Source organism: Cynocephalus volans, chromosome 2 (genome assembly GCF_027409185.1).
Source record: "Cynocephalus volans isolate mCynVol1 chromosome 2, mCynVol1.pri, whole genome shotgun sequence".
In the NCBI taxonomy this organism is placed as follows: Eukaryota; Metazoa; Chordata; class Mammalia; order Dermoptera; family Cynocephalidae; genus Cynocephalus; species Cynocephalus volans.
The window spans coordinates 158,380,540-158,404,938 of record NC_084461.1 but is presented as its reverse complement, the minus strand read 5'-3'; the positions used below and the strand labels follow the sequence as shown (position 1 = coordinate 158,404,938).

Below are 24,399 nucleotides of genomic sequence, written 5' to 3'. Positions count from 1 at the left end.
GTCACCGGGGAGGGGAGAATGGGCAGTCATCTGCTGGCCAGCCACATTATTCCTAACCGTGTCCTTCTTCCACTTTGGTGCTCCCCAAGCTCCACACTTTGGGCATACTCTCCAACCACAGAATTTCAGTCCACCTCGGGGGCCCTACTCTCCAGCTCTGCCTCCAGCCATAGTTGAGGGGAAGGTTGATGTGTTTGGGATTGTCTCTGGCACAGTCCCATTCTTTGAAGTTTATGGTCTTTAACCCTTGAGCGGATGCTGTTCTGACCCAAAGTGACTGGCTGGAGTGGCCTCCACTGGCTGGGGATGGCACTCTGGGACACTGCTTCCCAACTTTTCCACATCTCAGCCTACACAGGGGATGGTGGCACTTCATGTCACTCTGCAGGAAGTGGTAGAGGCTGCTCCGGCTGGAGGCACTGTTCCAGCCCCTCCGAGGACCAAGGAGATTAGCCTACCCAGAAACCATGTGTGGTGCACCTGTACCCATCCTGTATACCTGGACCACTCTGCCCCCCATGGGACCTCCCCTTGCCACCAGCCATAGGTCCCTTGGCTTTCTCAGCAACCGTATCTCACCAAGGCCTCCAAATCCCCTCCAGAGCATGTGCAGTTAGAATACCAGTCCTCAGAGCGAGATGGTCCACTTATCCGTCCTGAGCATCATCTCATTAGATTTGGCTTTCTAGATGCCTTCACATCCTGTACCTTCACAGAGCAATGTGACAGGACCAACAACTTGGAGTGGCTTGCATTTAAAAGGGAATTTTATTGGCTTGAGTAACTGAGAAGTCCAGGCAAGTGTCTGCTCTGGCACAGCTGGAGGCGTGTGACTTTGTGTTTCTCGTATTGGTTCCATATTTCTCATGAAGTGCCAGGAAAGCTTCCAGCAGCTCCAGAGTCACATCCGTAGTGTTAGAGTCCCTATTTCCCCACAGTCCTGGTGGAAGTTTCCTAATTCGCTCTGACAGACCAGTGTGGGTTACCTGCATCCACCAACACGGATTACCTGCCTGGGCACTGAGAGGCTTAGCAGGGAGGGGTGTGCGTGTGTGCACAGAGTCAGCCCCACTGCACTGAAGCAGTGGATGTCCCCAGAGGACAACTTGGAGTGCTGTTATTAGAAGAAGGGGGAGAGGACGTGGGGCCAGTGAACAGCAGGTGACCATCCAAGGAATAGTGAGAGAGGGGCTTGGGTGACAAGCTGGAGCTGCATTCTGGAGAAATTCCACCTCCATGGCTTAAAATCCAGCTAAAGGATTTTTTTTTTTTTTTTTAAAGATAACCAGTAAGGTGATCTTAACGCTTGACTTGGTGTTGTCAGCACCACACTCTCCCAGGTGAGCTAACCAGCCATCCCTATATAGGGATCCGAACCTATGGCCGTGGCGTTACCAGCACCACACTCTCCCAAGTGAGCCACGGGCTGGCCCTCAGCTAAAGGATTTTTGACCCAATGGGATAGGCAGTAGGTACTTTTCTGTAGGGGTTCATGCATATTGATAAATTTGGGTTTATCTATGGCAATATTGAATTATTTATTTCTTTGTATATAATGTGCTTACAAAATGTGAGCTTTACAAGTTGCAGGATAACTTAAAATCTTACAAATTTCCCACAACAATTTCATGAGATTGTGTCCCACAGATTGGGGCTGTGACCTGCTCCAGGCACAGAGGGCAGGCCTGGGCTCGCTTGGGCTCTGCAGGATGCTTGGAAGAGAGGAGTTGAAAGGACGGGGAGTCACTGGCCCTGTGTGTGAGTTTGGTGCTCAGCCCAGGGCCCGGGGACACCTGCTTCTGAGTCTATGCTCCTCTGCCCCTTTTGGTGAGCTTCCCGGGGAGTGTTCCTATGTGGAGGAGGCCCTGTTCATCGCTGGCCTATGTGAGGAGTCTGGGGGGTCCCCGAGTCCCAGGGCCCTGGAGCAGTGAGGTGCATGTGGCTAGGAGGTTGCCACAGCCTTGCCTGGTGCCATCTGTCACAGTGGCTTTTGGGGGTCCAGAGTTTGGAAGAAGAAGATGCTTACAGGGTAGAGGGGAAAGGCTGTGTACGAGGCATCAAAAGGCCACCCCTGCCTGCTGGCTGCGTGACCCGGCATCTCATTTCTGTAGATGTGAGTTGGGGCTTGTGCTCAGGTTGTTGGGAGGAGCTGAGGTACAGGATAGAAAAGGGAAGGCTGGGTGGAAGAGCTGGTGGGGCCGAGGAAGAGCTCTGTTATGGAAACCATTATTGTACGACACTGGTTAAAGCATGGTAAGGCCGGCTTTACTCAGGACCATAGCCATAGGTTCAGGGACCGCAGCAAGGGGTCTTAGACTGACTGGGCTCAACTCCAAATACAGCATGGGCAGGTGGGAATTTACAGCCAAGGAGCAGGTTGAGGGTCAGTGGATGGAAAATTACTAAGAGGAAACATCAGGGGTGAGGGGGCACTCTGGCTAAGCTGACCTAGCAGGATTCTTGCTGAAGACAGGCCAGGGTGATCAGATACCACCTGGGAGGATGATGGAGGATGAAGAACCTGCTCAGATATCGAGGATGATCAGATAATGAGGACTGGGGTTCTTGCTAAAACTGGATTTTACAAGGAAGCGCACAGATGGGCTTAGGAGATGGTACAGGAGCCAGACTCAAGTTTGGTCAAGCAGGGACTCTGTCATCTCCAAGCACTGGATCCTGCTGTCCTTTGCTTTCAAGCCTCACAGAGCATTGGCTTAATCCTACACCTTCAGAGAAGCCCTCTCCATCACCACAGATTTCCCTGTGTTTGTCCCTTTTCCCTAAATAACACTAACCCCTCTGTGAGGCACTGATGAGCATGGGTGGAAGATGAAGCACTCTCAGACTGCTCTTCGCAGGTAGCTGAGCATATACCCTTTGCCCTGTGACATGATCGTCAGCTCTTCAGCTCCTGCCACTGCTAAGGTGGGGCGGCCTCCTTTATCTAGGATTTTAGACCCAGGATGGGCAAATAGCACTCCAGCTTGGCTATCTTTCCCCTCTTTCCTTTTTTAAAAAATTTTTATTAATAACCAAGATGTGTCTTGGTTTAACATGATTAATGTTACTGATAATCCCACATCCTAAAAGAAGGACTGTTTAACTGTTCACATGATCCCCTCCAATCCTTGGCCATGGACAGATATGCTCTCACCTGATTTTAACCACAGAGCACATACCGTTTATACCTTGCTTTTGTGTATTTAAACCTAAAATCAAAAACATTTTTCCAGGTGATGCACAATCTTCATGGTCATGTTTAATGACTGTGCAGTATCATATCTAGGAAATCTGCATCTTACCGTCTACGATTCATTTAGACCTCCTCCATATTTTTCTTAGCACAGATAATGGTACGGTCAATGGTTTTGTGAGGAAAGTTTCTTACTTCTGTTATTCTTTGGGATGTAGAGAACTGGATAAAGAAGAGTGTCTTTAGGGCTTTGTTCTTTGTTTTAATTTGAGAACAGTGCTTGCTTTAGTAACACATATACTAAAATTACAGAGAAGTTTAGCATGGCCCCTGTGCAAGGATGACACACAGATTCATGAAGTGTCCTATAGTTTTACTAGAAGTGGGCAAGTGGGGAGGAGGGAGGAATTGGTAAAGGGCCGCAGATAGCGATGACAGTGTATAATGTTGAATATAATAATTATTCTGATTTGAGCATAGCATGTTGCACATGAGTATTGATATTCAACTCTGTACCCCACGGCTATGTACAATCAACCATGTTACAATAAAAATAAATAAATCAATCAAATTAAAAAAAAATTTAGAGCGTGCAAGTTTGTCCATGACAGACTGTTCCTCTTCCTGTGGTGGGCTGAAGCTGTTGCAGCATTATGAAGTCGTGCCTCAGGTTTTATGATGAGCAAAGTGGATTCAATGATCTTTTAGTTGAATTTTTTATTTCAGTTGGATTTGTTGTTGTTGAAAGCAAAAAGCAATCAATAATAAAGAAAGCCTTAAAATAAGCTATGGAAAAAGTCTGAAGGCTTCATCTCAGAATCAGGCTCATTGGTTGGTTTGATGCAGAAACCTTTCTTTTCTTTTTTTTTTTTTTGGTGGCTGGCTGGTATGGGGATCCGAACCCTTGACCTTTGTTATAACACCATGCTCTAACCAACTGAGCTAAACTGCCAGCCCAGAAACCTTTCTATAGCAGCAATTAGCACTGCCAGGCCATGTGCTTAGTCCTTGCTGTGACTTCTAATTCCGTGAATGAATGGAACTCAACTGGGGAAAGTTCTCCGGAGGCCACACACAACCTCCAGCTCTTTCCCCATTCAATTTTCTCCATGTGTGGAATCAGGATTAATCTTTAATTGTTGACACAGCCACTCAGAAAACATCCCTTCATCATGTCTGGAAACATATTTCAGGACTAAGCACGAACCAATGGGAGAAAAAAATAAGTTTGCAGATGTAGTTTTAAAGAAAGTCATGTCAGTGTGCTCCTAGAGGCAATAGGGGAAACAATTGAGTGTCTCCCTTGTGCCCACCCTGGGTAGGATTCAATTGTGTGTCCTCCAGTTTTCTAACATTCCCTTTCCCACACAGCCACCCCGTCCCCTGTGAGGTGGGAGTCACCCTCCCAGAAAGAGGCATTGACTGGTCCTTGGTAGCAGCATACACCTGAACCCAGGTAACCCAGGCTACCTTTCCATAGCCTCATGGTGGACCCAGTGAAAGCGACAATGTAGCTTTGAACAGCAGCAGCAGCAGCTTTCTCTGCAAGCATGGATATCTGTGTGGACGTCTTTAAGTGATGGATGTGCAGAGCAGCAGGGAAGACTTCAGCTTTAAGTAGTCCCAGTTGTGCCATTCCCCAGCTGATTTCAGGTATATGACCTCAGTTTGTCTATCTGTCAAACAGGGATTATAATACTCACCCCACAATGTTTCTATGGGAATTAAACAAGTTGATGTGTACAAAGCACTCACCACATCATGCATACCCTGAAAATGGTTGTTAGCATGCTTTCTAGTTAGAATGCTTTCTTTGGCTGGATCTAGAAGAAATGTCCATGTCTGTTTGCTAACTGGAGAGAAGGTCCTGTGGTTCCATGGCTGACTTTAAAATCCTTATAACACTGGGATTCTGCCATCCTATTAAGGCCATACAGAAGTAAAAAAGGTACTAATACATGTCCCGTCTCTGAGTCAATGAGCAGAGAAATGTGATGTGGTTGTTGAAGAAAAGCAAAAACCAAATTGGCTTCATAACCTCATTTTTTGGATCTCTCATTTGAGCAGAATGACTTTTTCCAAATAATTTTTTTAAACCTCATATTTATGACCACAATAAAAATCAAATTATTCATGAAAATAATTATATGGATTTGCGACTGTGAAAGGGCACACAAACACCTAATCAATCTGCTTTAATTAACATGATCAATCTGTTTTTGTGATTATGCAGTATGGCACCAGCAACCCTGAATGCTCATGATTAACCTGAATTAGAGGCTCACACACATCTGATTCGATTCACATGGCAAATGAGAAGATCTTTCAAGACGTAGCCACAGAATCGTAGTGGGGGGGGTAGTGCTTTCAAATGGGTAGCGTCAACTTCTAAAATGGAATTTGCTTCCAACTGTGAGTTGTGAAACAAATCATAAAGCAATTAGAATGCATTCTGGTGTTTCTAAAAGACAATTTAAATAAAATCTATTCAACTTTGAGCCTCTGGGAGGAACATCACACAAAAAAGCAGGATCTGTCCATTTATTTAACCGTGCCTTTTTGTGTGATGTAGGGGCAGTTATCATCTACAGCGTCTTGTTTTCAGACCCATGTGGTGGTGCAGTCAAATGAAGGACAGATTCCCATGATGGCAGTGGGACTAGAGTGTGAGGTAGCCACCCTGAGGGTGCGGGAGTGTGTGTGCGCATGTGCATGCATGCACGTATGCGAGTGTGTGCATGAGTATGCACGCGTGTATGAGTGTGGGTGTGGGTGTGTGCTTGTATATGTGTCTGTGTGTGAGCGTGTGTGTGTGCTGGGAGCTGTAAAGGAATCAGGGAGAAAGACTTTATAATGTGATCAGATGGGACTGGCCTGACCTTACTGCCTCATCACAGAAGTTGTCCCAACAAGTTCCTCTAAAAGCCCCCTTACCTGGACCCTGCATGGGTGGGCTTTAGAGCTGGGAGACCCGGGTTTGAGTCCAGAACTGCCTCTGTACCAACCAGTGTCCTGGGCAAATTAGTTGGCTATTCCAAGCCTCAACTTCCTCCTGTGGAAAATGGGCAATAGTGTCTGCCTCTGAGGATGAAGCGCAGCGCCCTTCCCAGGACCCTGGCCGAGGCTGCGTGCAGCTGGCAGTTTCCTTTGTACACTGCTCCCTGCCTTGTGGATCCTGGCAGTCAGGTGGCTGCCAGGACTGTTAACATCCAGTGAGAGAGGCCTTCTCAGGGACAGCTCCTCCATGTCCTTCACACTCCTGCAGGGAGGGCCCAGCCTCGGGCTTGGCTTTGAATGAGATGAGCTGGAAAGAGGGGCCTTCTCACCCAGCCCGGGCCATCCTGCCGATGATTTCTCCTTGAGTTTTCTTCTGTCCTCTTTCTTTCAGTCCCACTAGCCCAGCCCTTCTTGAAATAGTTACTTATTTGCCACCCCTTGCCCCAGGTCAGTCTGGCCCCTGCATCCACCTTCATCTTCCTAAACGCTTCTACGCAGCGTCCCCCTCCCCGGCCCTCACCAGCCGGCAGTGCCTCCCATGCCCTGTGGGGTGAGAAGTGGAAAATCCTCCCTCGCCCAGCCCAGCATCCTGGCAGCTCCTCTGTGCTTCCTGCCACCTCCCTACAGTCCCTGTGGGGTGCCCCCAGGGCAGAATCTGAGGGAGGCAGGTGGGGTGGGAGGAGTGTCTGCAGGACCCCATCTGTATTAGTTGCTGGGACTGCCATAACCAAGTACGACAGTCTGGGTGGCTTAAAACAACAGATGTTTATTTCCTCACAGTCTGGAGGCTGAAAGTCCAAGAACAAGGTGTGGGCAGGGCTAGTTCCTTCTGAGGCCTCCCTCCTTAGCTTGCAGATGCCACCTTCTCCCTGCGTCTTCACATGGTCTTCCTCTGTGTGTGTCTGTATCCTAATCTCTTCTTAGGGCACCAATCATATTGAATTAGGATCTGCACTAATGACCTCATTTTATCTTAATTACCTATTTAAAGGCCCTATCTCCAAATACAGTCACATCCTGAGGTCCTGGGGGTTAGGACTTCAACATATGGATTTGGGGGAGACACAGTTCAGCCCATAACACCATCAATTCAGGCTTGACACATTAGGGGAAACTCTAGACAGTCACCGAGAGCAGGACCAAGAGGGCTGCATCGGCAGGAAGAGGACGATCTCAGCATGGGGATTTAAGCTGGGCCTGACGTGGTGGCTGGGCCCGTGGAGAAGCCTTGGCGGCCACATCCCAGAGCAGCCTGAGGGCTCAATGTCGAAAGCTGTGATGGAAACTGTTTATTCCCAGTTCAAGGGCCATTGCTGGGATTTCTTTCTGTCAGCCCAAAGTGGTGAACCCTAGAAGGCGGGTTCTGACGGGAAGGGATGTGTCTTTGAAAAATAATGAATGGGAACACAAATTAAGGATTACTGAAGAATTGCATTTTGTTTGTAGACCAACCCTTTCAAAACACGCTAATGTATTTCAGGACTGAGCAGGGACCAATAAGGAAATTTGTTTGCTGATGTGGTTTGGAAGGGAGTCACTCCGCGTGCCGATGGGAGTCGCTGATTAAACCCACATTCCTTATAGAAAAGTTAGGCAGCTCCTGCCAAATGCCTGGGCTGGGCTGGTCGCTCACATTTTGTCTTTGCCATGACTGCCAGGGACGTTTTACCTGGCATTAGGCAGAATCTAAAGCTCAGTGGATGCCTCTGACCCCAGGACACCTGCTCTACTGCCCTGGCCAAGCCTGTTGTTTGTTTTGTTTGTTTTAAGTATAATTGACATACACTGAACTCCACATATTTAAAGCGTACAACCTGATAAACTTTATCTGTGTACAACTATGAAACCATCTCCACAATCAAGATAGTGAACATATCTGTGACTCTCAAAAGTTCCTCCTGCCCCCTTGAATCCTTTCCTTCCCTCCCTCCCTGCCTGCCACCCAGGTACCACTGATTTCTCTTACTATTGATTAGTTTTCATTTTTCAGGATTTTTATATGAATGGAATCACACACTTTTTTTTTGGTCTGGTTTCCTTCACTCAGTGTAATTATTGAGAGGTTCTTTGATACTTTTGCATTATATTTATGCAAATAACTAGTTTTGCACAATAGTTAGTTCATTCTTTTTCATTACTGAGCATTATTTCATTGTGTGGATACACCACAATGTGCTTATCCATTCGCCTGTTGATGGACATTTGGGTTTTCTTCAGTTTTTGTCTATTACAAATAAAGCCGCTCCAAACATTTATGTACCAGTCTTTGTATGAATGAATATTTGCTTTCATTTCTGTTGGAAATGAAAGTGGTTGATCATATGATAGGTGTGTTATTAACTCTTGAAGAAATTGCCAAACTATTGTCCAAAGCCATTTTATCACATTCCCCCCAGCAGCACGTGAGAGTTCCAATTGTCCATATAGGATGTCTTTTTTCTCTGGCTACTTTTAAGATTTCCTCTTTATCACTGGTTTTAAGCAACCTGATTATGGTTCGTCTTGGTATGCTTTTCTTTATGTTTATTGTGCTTGGGTTTCATTGAGATGTTTGGATCTGTGGGTTTATAGTTTCCATCAAATTTGAAAACATTTTTTGACCATTACTTCTTAAAGTATTTTTTCCATTCTGCTCTCTCTCTCCTCTCCTTTGGCAACTCCCGTTACAGGTATTTAGGTTACTTGAAGTCGAACAGTTGACTGAATCTCTTCTCTTTTTCTTTTCCTTATTAAAAAGATTCTTTCTCTCCATGTTCATTTTGGGCGGTTTCTATTGCTGTCTTCAAGTTCACTAATCTTTTCTTCTGCAATGTCTCATCTGCCATTAATCTCTTCTACCATGTTTTTCATCTCAGACATGATAGTTTCCATCTCTATAATTTCAGTTTAGGTCTTTTTAGTGTCTTTAGTGTCTCTACTTAACTTTATTTGCAATACAATTATAGTAGTTGTTTTAAGATCTTTATGTGCTAATTCTAACTTCTGTGGCAGACATGAATCAGTTTCAATTAACTGATTTCTTTGGTCATAGAGCCTATTTTTCTGCTGTAATTTCTTATTGAATGTCATACATTTTGAATTTTTCCTCACTGGGTGCTGGATATTTTTGTATTTCTATAAATATTCATGAGCTTTGTTATTGCTGTGGTTTGAGTGTGTCCCCCCAAATTTACATGTGTTGGAAACTTGATCCCCAGTGCACAAGTGTTGAGAGGTGAGACCTTTTAGAGATAAGGCTATTATTGTGGGAGTAGGTTCCTCATAAAAGTGAGTTCAGCCCTCTCTTGCCCTCTTGTCTCTCTCTCTTCCCCTCTCTTGCCCTTCTACCTTCTGCTGTGGGATGACACAATAAGGCCCTCACCAGATGCCAGCACCATGTTCTTGGACTTCCCAGCCTCCAGAACTGTGAGCCAATACATTTCTGTTCTTTATTTGAGTGGAGTTTTTTTGTTTGTTTGTTTTCCAATTTTTTTAAATATGAGAAACTTTGCCAGTATGCCTGAAACGCGGGATTTTATAGTTTCTTTCTTTCTTTCTTTTTATTTTTTTGGCAGCTGACCAGTATGGGGATCCGAACCCTTGACCTTGGTGTTACAAGGCTGCATTCTAACCAGCAAAGCTAACCAGCAAGCCATCATTTCTGTTCTTTATAAATTATCCAGTCTCAGGTATTCTGTTACAGCAGCACAAAACAGATTAAGACAGTTAGTTATGTCACAGTTAAGTTACTTGGAAATGGTTTGATCCTTTTGGGTCTTGTTTTAAAGATCTGTTAGGTAGAACCCGAGCAGTGTTTAATCTAGGGTTGATTATGCCCTACACCGAGGCAGGACCCTTCTTGGTACTCTCCTCAGTATTTCATAAGTGTGCATTCTGAGATTTACTGGTCTGGCTGGTGGGAACATGCATTCTTTCTGTCCCTGTGTGACTGCTGGCTACTGTTCCCTCAAATCCTTTTGGGTGGTTCTTTCCCTGGCCTCAGATAGTTTCCTTACCCACATGTACTGGTCAGTGTCAGCTTAATGCTCAAAGGTGACCCTCAGCATATCTCTGCAGTTCTCTCTCTGTGTAGCCTGCCAGTCCTCCGCCCTACAAACTCGTAACTCATCCCTGGACTTCCAGCTCTAGCTCTTCAACTTGGGGAGGCTACCAGGCTTCCCCTGTATTTCTCATCTGTGTGCATAGCCTGGATACTTTCCACCGGCAATAAGCCGGACCAGTTGGTGTCTGTGTCTCAGACATCACTGTCCTTCCCTGCCTGGTACCAGTGTCTTCAAAACCATTGTTTCGTATATTTTATTTGTAGTTTTTCTTGGGGTTTTTTTGTTTGTTTGTTTTTTTGTTTTGGTTTTTGATGTTTTTTAAGCAAGAGGATGAATCTAGTCATTGTCACTCCATCTTGCCTGCAAGTAGAAATCCATTATGTGGCATTTTTAAAGTTTTGGAATCATTTTAGGTTGACAGAAAAATACACAGTACATATGTACATAACCATAGTACATTTGTTGAAAGTGAGAAGTTAACTGTGATAGGCAGTATTCTAAGATGGCCCCAAGATCCCCACCCCTCGTGGACACACTTCATATAATTCCCTCCCCTTGAGTACAGGCAGAACTTGCGAATAGGATGGAGTATCACTCCTATTATTGAGTGACTAATGAGTTGACTTTGAGTTACTAAAAAAAGAGATTATCCGGAGGCCCTGATAATCAGGTGAGCCCTAAAAAAGGGACTGGGCCCTTCCTGAGGTCGGAAAGATTTGGAGCGTGAAGGGTGTGTGGAGAGGATCTCGTGGCCAGAACTGTGAGCTCCTCTGGGAACCTAGAGCAGCCCCCCGGCCAACAACCAGCAAGAAAATAGGGGCTTCCAGTCTACAAACACAGGAATCACATGAAAGAGGACCCAGAGTTCCAGAAAGAACCCCCCAGCTTACACATTGATTTCAGCCTTGTGAGACCTTGAGCAGAGACCAAGCTCAGCTACGTCCACACTTCTGACCACAGAAACTGTAAGACAAGTACAATGTGTGTTGTTTTAAGCTGCTGATTTTGTGGTCATTTGTTACACCGCAATAGAAAACTAATACAATTACTATTAACTAAGAAGGACCAGATCAAAGTTATTAGTAACAACATTCCATGATTAATCTGGCAAGTTCTCAATAAAGACTGATGTGAGGATCGGCAATGAAGCCATGGAAACAATCCTCCAATTTCCAGATGATTTTAGCATATCCATATCGTGTCTTGGTTAGAGGTGGTTAGAAATCTGTTCAAGAATAGACCCGTGAGAAAATATTTGCAAATCATATATCTCATGAGGATCTGGTATCCAGGGTCAATGAAGAACTTTTACAGCTCAGAAACAAAAATGACACACAGCTCAGTTTTAAAATGGGCAAAGATCTTGAACAGACTTTTCTTCAAACAGGATATACGAACGGCCAACAAGCACATGAAAAGATGCTCAACGTCATTAGTCATTAGGGGCATACAAATCAAAACCATGAGACACCATTTCATATCCACAAGGATCTGTTGGTGAGGACGTGAAGAAACTAGATCCTCAGTACATTGCTGGTGGGAATGTAAAATGGTTTAGGTTCGTGGAAAACAGTTTGGTGGGCCCTGAAAAAATTATTAACCCCTCTATCTGCACATATCTGTAATGATTTCTGTATCTACCTTTTTACAAAACACAGACATGACCTCATAGTGATGTCACTGACTGCACCAGCACCACAGGGTTCGCTCTCCCTTTCCTCCTGCTTATTTACAGCTTCTTTCTTGGACAGTGAGAAACGTGGCACTCATTACCCATCGCTGATTGACTTATTCATTCAATCCTAATATGTATGTAAAGTAGATTCAAAATTGCTAACCTGTACCCCCGAAACAGCTTGTTTATGTACAGCTCCTTTAGTCTTCAGCCTTACAGTTTTCTATAAATCAACCACATTTCTCCAGCAACACCTTCAGTGAGGTTATATCATATAATTTTGATATACTTAGATTCATTTGTCATAGCCTGCGTTCTATCCTGGGATTCTCTGGCCCCCTGGTTGCCTTTTTTTTTTGAATTGGTATCCATTAAAATCCACTCTTTGTGATGTCTAGTCCTGTGGGTTTTGGCAAATGCATAGTCGTGTTCACCACCCCAGCACCATACACAGCAGTTCCATTGCCCTCACATCTCCTCCATGCTGTCCCTGCTACTCCATGCCCCCCAATCTCCCACCCTTTCACAAACACTGACCTGATTTCTGTCCTTATAAGTTTTGTATGGCTGGGCTTTCGGTATCAGCTTTTAAAACATTTTTTGTAGACATGAAAATTGCTTGTAAACGGAGGTGATTTTGCTTCGTGATTGGAGTCAGTTCATAGCAAACTCCAGCCCTGACCCTTCCCTCTCTAAGTCTCAGTTTTCTCATCTGTGAATGGGTGTGATAATAGTCCCAACCTCATGGGGGTTATTGGGAGGACTGGATGAGATAACAGTGTTGGCACAGTGCCTGGTTCGTGAGTAATCACTAATCTTGATATTAATACTTTAGATGTATCTGTTATCGTCACCATCATCATCATCACCATTATCATCATCATCATGCTGGGGTATAAAAAAAGAATGTTTAAAAAGGTCAGGTTGCTCGTGGCAGTGGGAATGCATGTATGGGCCCTTCCAAATGGGGGGGGGGGATGGAAAGCAGAGGGGTGCAGCTGCAGCAGGGAGGGTTTGGTTCTTGCCTGGCCTCTTCTCTGGCGTTTGTGGTGTGTGGGTAGCAGGACTGATCCTGAATTGGGTCTCCCTGAGGAGACAGAACCATTTGTCCATTCTTCAAAAATTGCCCTCGGCAGGGAGAGTTCAGTGGTTCATCTCGGCTCTTTTTCTACTTCCAGGGTTTTCTACTTTTTCTGAGAAAAGAGACATTTTATTTATCGTATCATACACATTTTTCCTTGTTGCTAAATGGTCTTCATAATGATATTTCATGATGTGTGACAGTTCCATCAAGGGGATTTCCCGTCCTTCGCTAAGCCTTTCCCACTGTTTTGCAGTGTCACTTCTTCATGAATATAGTTTTTTTTGCATCTGCTGATTTATTTCCTTGGGATATAGCCCCTGGAGTAGAAGTTTTCAGTCAAAGGATAGGAATGCCTTATGGCTTTATTTGCAGCATTTTACAGAAATAAATCATTACGTCCCTTTTTTCAGTGCCAGTCTATATTTCATCAAAATGGAACCATTTGAGGATGCGATTAAACATCTGGTGAAGTATTCAAGACTAGTGCTCCACCACATCAATGATAAATTTATCGTCTGATCGTGTGATGCTTTCCTGAAGAACGTGATTTTCCCCGGTTCGAGCTCCCTGAGCTCTGGTCTCCCCTCCCCCAAATCCTCAAGCTCTCCTCTCAGTGCTTCTGGAGGGGAACACCCCCAAAGCCTCTGGTCTTCTCTCAGAAACTCATCCTTTATTTACTTTTAGAGTCGGGACTTGTTTGCATATGTAAAACCAGGACCATATTGTTCACAGATGCGAGGGGTGCTGCCAGTAATTAAATGTAAAAAGCGGAGGCTTTTAAGTCATTTTTACAAACCTGGACACAAAAGAATATTTTCTTTGAATTTTTTAAAAAAGCATTATATAAAGATTGTGGGATTGGCTTTGTAATTCAAACATTTCACTTTTTTGTTTGTAGTAGCCACGTTTCAAACCCTTAGAAAGTTAAGGACCTGGAGATAGGGGGAGGGTCAAGGACTAGGAGATAGAATTTAGCAGATTCGCCACCTAATCTAGAAAAACAAATGCATAAAAGGAGTTAGAATAAATGACAAAACAAAACTCAATTCCAGTAATCTATGATCCCACCTACCAGCATTAACAGTCATTTTTTTTCTCTCATCAATAGTTTCCCATCTAGTTTTTTATTTTAAGATAAGAGTAGCTTAAAAGTAATTGTGTTTCCTATCAGTATTTGCTAAAGCCACCCTCCCCTTTAGGAGAGAAACTGAGGTGTGATAGCAGTTGTTAAAAGCTAACTGTTTGTAGCATCAAATGCTTTTGTTAAAAAAAAGAAAAGAGAAGAAAAGAAATCAGTGTGGCAGTCTCTTCTATTCTGTCTAGCATTGATAAAAACAGATGAGAGATACTTGCACAAATTGGCTTAAACTAGAAGTCTGGATTCTTTTTCCAAGTACATTTTGAAATCTGTTATCGTACCTGCAGATACAATGGGGGAAAGAGTGCGTGCTGAGGTCGCTCTCAGCCTGCAGTTTCTTCATGGGCTCCCCATCCGCTGAGGATGTGACATTGTGCTCCAGGGTCCGGTGCTTAAGCCTCAGCCCTTCCTGGGCTCTGGGCCAGGCTGGCTGGGGCAGGGGGAGAGCCTGAGAAGAGCCATGGGGGTGTTTGCTGCTGCTGCCTGTAGTGGAGCTGGTCTCACCCACGTGGTGGGAGCCCAGGGAAGCTACAGGGGGCCTCCAGAGACTGGGGGCTAGTCCAGGCTGCTCACTGGGTCACTCTGGGCCAGCTGGGTGGCTCCAGGCCAGAGCAGGAAGTAGTGGCAGGGGGAGGTCCTGTCAGGGAGCTGAGGGCCTGGCATCCAGAGGCTTAGCTAGGTTCCAATTTGAGGGGCAAGCCAAGGGCCTTGTGGGGCCAGGGCTGGGAAGTGCGGTGAGGATGGAGACGTTAGCGCACCTAATAGCCCCACCCTGGACCCCTCTGACTGTCGTGCTATTGCTTCCAGCACGGTGTTAATAGCCGGGTAACTTCACCTGTTTTCAGTATCAGCTCAGCCCTCTACACCTCTTGTTGCATGTCTGTGAAGTGAGGGCGAGGCTGGAGGTGGCACTTGGAAGTGCTTTGCAGGTGGCTGGGAGAAGCTACTTTTATCTTAAAATAAAAAACTAGATGGGAAACTATTAATGAGAGGGAAAAAATTTACTGTTAATGCTGGTAGGTGGGATCATAGATTACTGGGATTGAGTTTTTGTTTTGTCATTTATTCTAACTCCTTTTATGCATTTGTTTTTCTAGATTAGGTGGCGAATCTGCTAAATTTTATGGTGAAGTTTTTTGCCTCAGGCTCCTGGTCCTGGGCTGTCCCAGCTAGAGGCTGAGAGGGCTTGGCTGGTATCCTAATTGTGAAAATTCCATCGCTGGTGATAAAGGGCTCAAGACCAGGAGCTGCCCTTCTCACCTCCTCTGAAGCAATGCTTAAAAATTACTTTTTAGTGTTGGAAGCTGAAGTCTCCATTCTGAAGGTATTATTGCACTAAGTCACTCAAGTTGACACTCAATCGGTGCTTTACTTCATTTTGCTTTTAGGAGGTTATTTTTTTCCCCCCTAGAGAAAGGGTAATGCTTTGGGTATCCTTGTCAAGACTCAAGTCCTGGCTAGTTTTGGGATTCTGGGCCAACTGCGTCACTCCTCTAAACCTAGATTTGGGATGTGGGATGAATTTCTTCCTTTTTCCATTTGTCAGGTAGGGACCATTAACACTGGCCTCCGAGGTTGCCCCGAGGGTCAGATCAGGCCACAAGCAAACCAGAGCTGTCCCTGTGAGTAATCATTGTAGCGAAGCTCTGACTTTTGACTCTATTTCTGTGGTAATTCTTTTCCTTTCACCCAAATGTAGCACTGGGCTGGGCATGTGTAGTTAATTCTTCTTAAATTGTACTGAACCAAATTTTCTAGGCCATGGATCCCCAACTGATAAGAAGAAAGGAAAATGTTGTCATCAGGGCGGATTAGGCACTGGGAGGGGCTGCAGCCATGGGGGGCTATGGGACTTGCTGGGTGCGGGTGAGGTGACCTTGTGAGTACAGAAAGCCAGACAGGGCCAGTGTGGATCCTCCTTATCCAGGCCTCCTTCTGTCCTGCCCTCCCATTTTACCGTCACTTTGGCTTTTCTTGACTTGCAGGATGCTGTTTCTGTTGTTTTTAACTCTGGTATTGTACTGTACTTGAAGATGTTGTAATAAAGCAGAGATCTGCCACTTTCTTTTCAGGGACTCACCTGTAATTGTTCAGTGTTTGGTTTTGTTTCTCCTGTCATTGTAAAACAGCCTATAGAATTTAATGACCTCTTAAGAAATGTTTTTGAAAATACCGCCACTACTGTAGATCTTTCAGGTACATTTGTTTCTCCTGATTGTTCCACTTTTACCCCTCTCGGCTCTGAAATTCATCTTTTTTTTTTTTTTCCTTTCTTTTTCTTCCTGGTTCAGAAGTTGGATGGACTAGTCAAGCTGCGGACTGTTCGAGAAGCGCCATCGGAGTGCGTCTGCCCCCCAGGTAAGTGAAGGTTCTCTCCCTGATGGTTCCTGACTTCTGTAGGTCTGGCCTTTCTCTGTTCAAAACTGCTGAGGACCCGTGGTAAAGAGGATCACTGGGGTTCCAGGCTGTTGTACCGCATGGACTCTCCTGGGGCCTTTCTCCCTACGTCTTCCCTGGCAGGCTCGCTAGTCAGATTCCAGCAAAATGAATGGACATGGTTTGATTGGCACTATAGGTGGAGAGATGACTTGGAATAAAGGCTTAGATGGCAAGAAAGTAGCAGCCATCCCATTTTAAAGATGGAGAAACAGGTATGAGCTGACAGAGGACACCATGCACAGGGTGTTGACATTGTGACGGAGCTCTATGTCAGCCATGGGGAGGGCAGATACATCATCTGGTGAATGTGGGCTTTTTGTTTTCATTTCTTTTGGTGGAGGTGGAGGAAGAGAACAGGAAATATGGTCTGAATTATTCAAATGATCATGTCTCTCTTGGGTTTTGCTGGTGTAGACCAGGATTTGTTGATTCCTAATCCATGTGGCTCAACTCCAGATTCATGTCAGGGCTTATGGTTGTCCTCAGGGGCGCTTCGTAGAGACTGTGGTTGAGAATTTCAGTGTGCAGTCTCTACCCCAGTGTTTTCAGTGTTGTATTTTATGATTGATCTCGAGCTAGCCTTTAATAGGTCCTCTGAGGTTTTAATAAGAGGAAAAAGAACATGATAAGTAATGACACCATTAGCAGATAAGGAAGTCAGAAACTGCAATTAAATGGAGGGAAAAAATTCACATCCACAGATGAGTCTTTGGATGATCTGCAAAATGTGTAAAATAGGAACAACCCCCTCTTTTTTTCCCCCTCTTTCTTTCTTTCTGTTTATGGGTGTATATTAATGTGAGTTATGTGGATAAGTGTTTTTAAAACTGGAAGTCACAGCCCATTCGTGAGAGGTGGAATCAGTTTAGTGAGTTGCAGCCATTGTTTCGAAATTATGAACCAGCATAGACTGGAATAAAAAATTCTGGAGTGAAATTTTGGTTTCAGCTATTTCTGTGCGTAGGTGTGACCTGGATGGCCGTGTGAAATGTGTTTCTTGCTGTGGGTTTCTGACAGAAATTTTGGAAGTCCTAAATACAGATGATGGGTGGAGAGAGGGAAAAGGAGGCTGTGAGGTACCAGGGAGCTCCTGAATAAATCAGAACTAGGGCCACATCTTGGGTCTGCCACTTACTAACTGTGAGGGTCTTTATAAGTAAATGACAATTTTGGAGAGGGCTCTGTGGGTCTTTTGAGGTCCTGGAGAAAGTACAGGTTAAAGCCAATGACCTAAGGCTGTCCTGTGCCCTGCCTTCCCTTGGGGGGCTGGGGGATCACCCCACTGAGAGAGGCTTCCAGAGGATCTCTGGGAAGACCATGGGGCTGCAGGTCTAGTCAAAACCTCCATTCTTGCTGAGAGGAGGGCACGGTGAACTCTCCCTGCCTGTGGTCAGCATCATGCTCTTGATGTCTGAGGGGCTCCTGGCTGCAATTAAACTGTCCTGGCTGGTATGGTTAGTGTGGTCCTGGGGGTTCAGCATGGTAGCTTCAGACAGGCCCTTTGCACACCTGTGTCCACACCTGCTCTTTCTCTCCTGTCACCTCCAGTAGGCTGGAGCCTGTCATCAACACAAAACCTCAGTGGGCTGCCATTGTTCCCCTTGTCACAGAAAATACAGAGGCCCTTTCCTCCAACACCAGAAGCTTTACCTTGTTCCCTTTCTCCCCAGCTCTGATCTGTCCTGCAGACATTTGGAGCCGGGAGACACAGCCCACCCTCTGTTGCTGGGTCCCCGTCTGATTTGAGATACCCACAGATTCCCCGGCCGGTTCCTTCCCATAGCCCTGGGAGACAGTGTAATCTTTTGTCAGATCCTAGCATGCAGCAGTCAGATAAGCCAGAACAGAGAAGGGGCAGTTCTTCTGTGTGTTGCCACCGTGAAGCTGGCTGGGCAGGAGGATCAAGAGGCTGAGCCCCAGTGGCAGGTCTTGAGCTGGGAGGTGACACTTCTCTCTTGCCTGAGCCAGTGGCTGGAGGCCAGGCAGGGCTGTACCCTGGACTGGCTCTGTGACTCTGGGTGAATGAGGGATCCTCCAGCCTTGCACCCCTTGTCTATGAAATGGATTAAATCATGTCCCCCCAGAAGAAATGTCCAAGTCCTAATCTCCGGTACCTGTGAATGTCACCTTATTTGGAAACAGGGTCTTTGCAGATGTAATGAAGTTAAGTCAAGATAAACTAGATCATCCAGGATTTAGTGGGTCCTGAGTTCAATGAGTTATAAGAGACATAAGGAAGCGATTTCAGACACAGGACACGTAGAGTAGAAGGCCGTGTGACAGAGCAGAGATTGGAGGGATGGATACCGGCCAAGGAATGCCAAATTTCTGGCAGCTGTGGAAGCTGGAGAAAGGTGTGGAAGGGATCCTCCCTCTGAGCCTCCAACACCTTGATTTTGAACTTCTAGCCTCCGGATCTGTGAGAGAAAAACTTTCTGTTGTTTTAAGCCACCTAGTTTGTGATAATTTGCTGCTGTGGCAGCCCTAGGAGATGAAAACCAGTGGGAGCACTGCTCACCCTGAGGACCTCATAAGGTTATAGAGAGGACGGAAGTGGGGAGACGTCAGGGGCCTCTGCACTGCCGAGCGTGAAGCCCACGCACAGGGCATCAGCCGGGAGCCGGTTCCTGCCACTGCTCTTTCTCACCCCGCTGCCTGCCCTTCCTGCAGCAGGTCCCTCCCGGGCTCTAGACATGTACATGTGTGCCATGGGTGTCAGAAGACCCTCTTTTCTTACTTTACCTATATATATGTTTAAAAATGTGATTAAATTTTTAAAAATGTTTATTTTTGAATAGCAAATAATACATGATGTGGTTTTAAAAATTTAAGTACTGCAAAAGCTTATACATGAAAAATAATTCTGGAGTCTTTGCAGGTGTAATCTTCTCTCCAGTTCTCCTGCCTCCCTTTCCAGAGGCCCTTAGTCAGTTTGCTGTGTGTCCCTCAAGAGCAGTGCAGCCGATAGCACTTCCTGTGAAGGGCCAGCCCGTGGCTCACTTGGGAGAGCGCGGTGCTGATAACAACAAGGCCATGGGTTCGGATCCCTATATAGGGATGGCCGGTTGGCTCACTTGGGAGAGTGTGGTGCTGACAACACCAAGTCAAGGGTTAAGATCCCCTTACCAGTCATTTTTTTTTTTTAAAGATGACCGGTAAGGAGCTCTTAACCCTTGACTTGGTGTTGTCAGCACCACACTCTCCCAAGCGAACCACGGACTGGCCCTCCAGTCATCTTTAAAAAAACAAACAAACAAAAAGGAACTTCCTGTGAAGATGGACATGTTCTCTCTCTGTAGCCACATATTGGTACTGAGTTGCTGTGATGTGGCTAGTGTGATTGGAACAGAGCTTAACATTTTTATTTCATTTTAATTTAAATCGCCACACATGGCTGGTGGCTATGGTATTGGAAAGCCCAGTTTCAGAGGTAGCTGACGTATATATCGGCGAGTAGTTTCTCCTCCTTTTTTTACACTGCTGGTATCATGCACTGTTTTCCGTGTGTTGCTTTTTTCGGTTTGCTGTTTCTCTTTGAGATGCTCTGTATCGGTCTGTATGTCTGTATGTCAAGAGCAGGTGCTGCCTTATTTTGGTCCAATGACAGAATCCTGTCATGCTGTTGGGATGTCCTGAGATGTACTTGGCCAGGCCCCACTGAAGGACATCTGGGTTATTTTCTGTCCTATGTTCTTACAGACTGTCCTGCATTCAGCCTGTGATAGGAAAGGAAGGCCTGCCCTGCCACCTTGTTCTCTGATTTCCTCATGCTTTGTCCTGAGCCAGGCACTACTGCAGAGTCTGGGCATTGGGCTGGAATGACAGGAACCCTCAGCAGGTTAGGGGAGGCTGACCCTAGAACAGTGATCACAGATGCTGCAGGAGTGCTCTGGCCCAGGTTGGCCCTGAAGTTTGCTCTGTGGGAGACACCTGCACAGCCCCGGCCTCCATTCTGCTGTGCACAGTCGTGACATGGGAGAGTCCCAAGGGATGGGTCAGGGCTGGCACCTTGGAGCCTGAAAGGCCTGGGTTTGAATCTTGACTCTGCCACTTAACCAGCCACCCTGTGTCCTGGAGATATGGGCCACTCTGGTGTAAAAAGTCCTTGTATTAACTCACTAGTTTAGTTACAAACATCAGAATGTTAATTAATGTTCTGACCTTCCTACGTTAATAAAGCAAAAAAAGAAATTCATTAGCTCACATAATTGGAAATGGAAAGGTCAGAAGTAGGTAGAGCTGGCTTCAGGTATGTCTGGACTCAGGGCCTCTCTCCATCTCTCAGCTCTTCTCTGCATCATTTTCATCTTTCCTTAGGGTGATCTCTCCTAAGGAAGGTGGTCACCAGTAGCTGTAGAGGTAGATCATACCTGCTCACCAATCCCAACGAACAGAGCGCTCTCCTTTCTCAAAAGTCCCAGAATTGGGGAATTGGGAGTGTTAAGGGTTGAACTGTGTCCTCCCAAAATTCATACATTGAAGGTCTAACCTCCAGTACCTAAGAAAGTAGCTGTATTTGGAGATAGGCAGTTAAGGTAAAATGAGGCCATTAGGGTGTCCTTATAAGAAGAGGAGATTTGGACACAGAGATACACTCACAGGGAAGGCCGTGTAAAGACTCAGAGAGAAGATGGCCAAGGAGAAGCCACAGAGTGAAACCAGCCTGATGACATCTTGATCTTGGACTTCTAGCCTCCAGGACTGTGAGAAAATAAATATCTGTTTTTTAAACCACCCCTGTCTGTGGTGCTTTTCAATGGCAGCCCTACCAAACTAATGCACGGAGTTATTGTTTAATGGGTGTAGAGTTGCTGTTTGGAAAGATGAAAAAGTCCCAGAAATGGACAGTGGTGATGGTCAAACAACATGGTGAGTGTCCTCAGTGCCATAGAACAGTGGCCAGTTTTATGTTGTATGTATTTTACGATGATTTAAAAAAAATGTTCAGAACTGACCCTGATTTGCCTGGCTTGGGGTATGTGCCTATCCTTGAAAAATTGCCATGGTCTGGGTGATGGGATGCATTGATTGTCCAGGTCTGGGTCATGTAGCCGTTTTCAGAACTGGGGGAGGCAGTTGTGGGGGAGAGCTGGAGCTATGAGAGCCATATGGTATGGGAAAGGGTGGCAACCCCCAGGAAAATTAGGGTGCTGTTTGCATAAGAAGAGAAAACAAATTTAGCTGGGCAGACACAAACAATTGATGACCACTCCAGTCCTGCTCCAGGGCCAGCTGGCCAGCCATGTCCAGGTGGTCCTACCCTGAGGACTGCACACCGATTCTGGATTTGACCAATGATTTGCCTCCGCTTCAAGCACATGAGGGATGTCTTATCCCTCTGTTGAATTTGTCCAAAAGGCAGAGTGTCCCAGTGGTAAAGCGCATGGACTCTGGATCCAGACTGGCACAAATTCTCTCATTTATCAACTCCGTGACCTCAGGTGGGTACTTACACTCCCCAGACCCCAGTTTTTCATCTGTAAAGTGGGGTACCTACCTCATAGGCTTGTTGCGAGGATTGAATGAATTAGTACTGTAGACAGCTTAGAACAGGGCCTGGCACTAAGTGAGCTGGGTCGTAGTCAACATTAACTGAGATCCATTGCTGTCACTCAGGGCTGCCAGAGAGGAAGGGAGAGCAGATATGGAGTTGGAGTCTGGCTGGGAATATTATGGAAGGAAAGAACAAAGGCTTGGCAGACTTTATTGGCATGTTGTCCTGGAACGAGGGTGAGAAAATGCTGGGGACACAGGAGTGACAGAAACAGAGGAAAAGAAAGCATGTAGCCCAAGAACTTTCTTGTCAGCCGCTGACAGCAGCCAGAAGGGCTCCTGCAGATCCCGGGGCTTCTGCCTCCATGCACCAATTGCACTTGTTTCTAACCGGGCTCAACCTGCCCTGGACATTATTAGGAACATTCCAGAAAAGTGGTAATTCTCTTCATTTCTTCTTTGTGCCTTTTTGTATCCTTGTGTAATAGTCCAGAGACATTGTGTGTTGTTTCCAAATGATGTGCACTATGCTTGCAGAGTAGGGTGTCTTTCCAAAAACTAATAAACAGATTCATCAGAGCTGGAAATTCGCTGCTCTGTGAAAATGTTTGGAAGTTTGAGGAGTGAAACTCTACATAGGAGAGCATAAAGTACAATGTGGAAATGACACAGAACCTGATACATTTCATTGATAGTTTATGGAAAATGTTACAAAACAGAACAGAAGTGGTAAATTACTTGTATTAAGCCTTTTTAACTGTACAAGTACTCCCTGACACAGGAAAGAGCTTAGTGAAGGGAGCAAACTCTCTTAGTATTTCAAAGCAAGAAATTGCTATTCTCTTTTGAATTATTTATTTGTAGAATTTTTTTAAATTATACTTTTTTTTTTTTTTTACAAGTGTTAAATTCTAGTTGACTTTATTTGATGGCCAAATTGAGTGGCCTATAAGGCAGCTATCTCATTATGACAGACTGTACCAAGTTGAAGGAGATAATTTGTGTGTCTGATTTTAATTTTTATGCACCAGAATTTTCTGGAGAATGGTCTCAGTTCCCCCATGTCACTTTGCATAGATGTTTGTTTGTTTATTCATATCTCCCTACCCTATTTTGTGCTAGTCCTATGGGAAGATAGTGACTAAGACTTTTAGAGACAATTGCAGACCTAGTTGTCAGAGGAGGATGGTACAGATAAGAGAACCATGGTAGATTTGGAATGGGACAAGTCCTAAGAAAAACAAGTCCTACAGAAATTAAAAGGAGGGAGAGGCTGCCCCAGGTCAAGAGCGCCTGGGCAGGGGGAAGGTCTTTCCTGGGGAAGAGGACGGTTGGGCAGTGGTTGGTATGTGAGCCAGCTGGGACGGGGGACACATTCCATGAGATCTGACACCCTGAGCAGAGGCAAAGGGGAGGTCCAAGGAGCAGCAAGGAAGGTGACAGTGGGAGGTGCTCCATGGGACACAGTTGAAGGTGTCTGAGCAGAGTTCAGCCTTAGGAGGAGGACACCGGAAACAGCCTGGAGGGTGGACTGGACTGTAGATTTGGTTCCAACAGAGAGGCCCACTGAGAGGGTGCTCAGAGAAGGGACAGTCCTGACTTGTTCAGTGCTGTGTCCCCTGAGCTTAGAATGGTGCTAGGCATGTGGAGGAAGGTTGGTAAATACCTGCTGAATGACTTGTCTGGAGACGAGGCCGTGAGAACTTGAATGAGGGCTGTGAGAATTGATAGCAGGGAACAGCTGTGAGAGGCGCCTGGACATGTGGTGGACAAAACTCACAAACAGGATGGATGGCACGGGAGGGGACAGAGATGACTGGAGCTCCAATCTGGAGGGGTGTGGCGGGGCAATGTCCTGATCAGAAACAGGAAATCCCCAAGGAGGAACCGATTTGGAAAGGAAGACAGTAAGTGTGGTTTTGGGCAGTGGCCTTATAAACCAACTTGTAGACCCTCTGATGACTGGAAAAAAATAATTAGAAGTCTTCTCTTAAAGCATAGTCTAGCTACTCCGAATCTATGAATTATGAAATGTAGCATGTCCTATAAACAAAGATCTTGAAGTTTAAGTATTTGGAGATTTTCATGTGACCACAAGAGGGAGCCCACTATATTCATTACATTCTATAGAAATCTAACAGGAATTTAAAAGAAAAGGATAATTAATATATTCTGAAAAATATTTATTAGAAAGCACACAAAAGTTCAAACCAAAGACAGTGACATGCAAAGTTAGTCACCCACTCTGGTGTTTTTTCTTCCTAAAACAGAAGACCCCTTAGAATTTTCCCAATGTTTCCAGAATCAAGTGGTTTGCTTATGGTTTCAGGATGTGAT

The 24,399-nt window shown here is 45.5% G+C and overlaps 1 protein-coding gene and 1 pseudogene across 1 annotated transcript in view; both read left to right on the top strand.

Annotated features, from left to right (window-relative positions):
* The window catches only part of COL23A1 (collagen type XXIII alpha 1 chain), a 346,587-nt gene that overhangs the window by 4,665 nt on the left and 317,523 nt on the right, over positions 1-24,399 (top strand). Inside the window, exon 2 of the mRNA XM_063087529.1 lies at positions 16,422-16,488. Within this exon, the coding sequence (XP_062943599.1) occupies positions 16,422-16,488 (67 nt within the window). The remainder of the gene's footprint in view (positions 1-16,421; positions 16,489-24,399) is intronic.
* On the top strand, positions 3,470-3,568 carry LOC134371318 (U6 spliceosomal RNA; annotated as a pseudogene).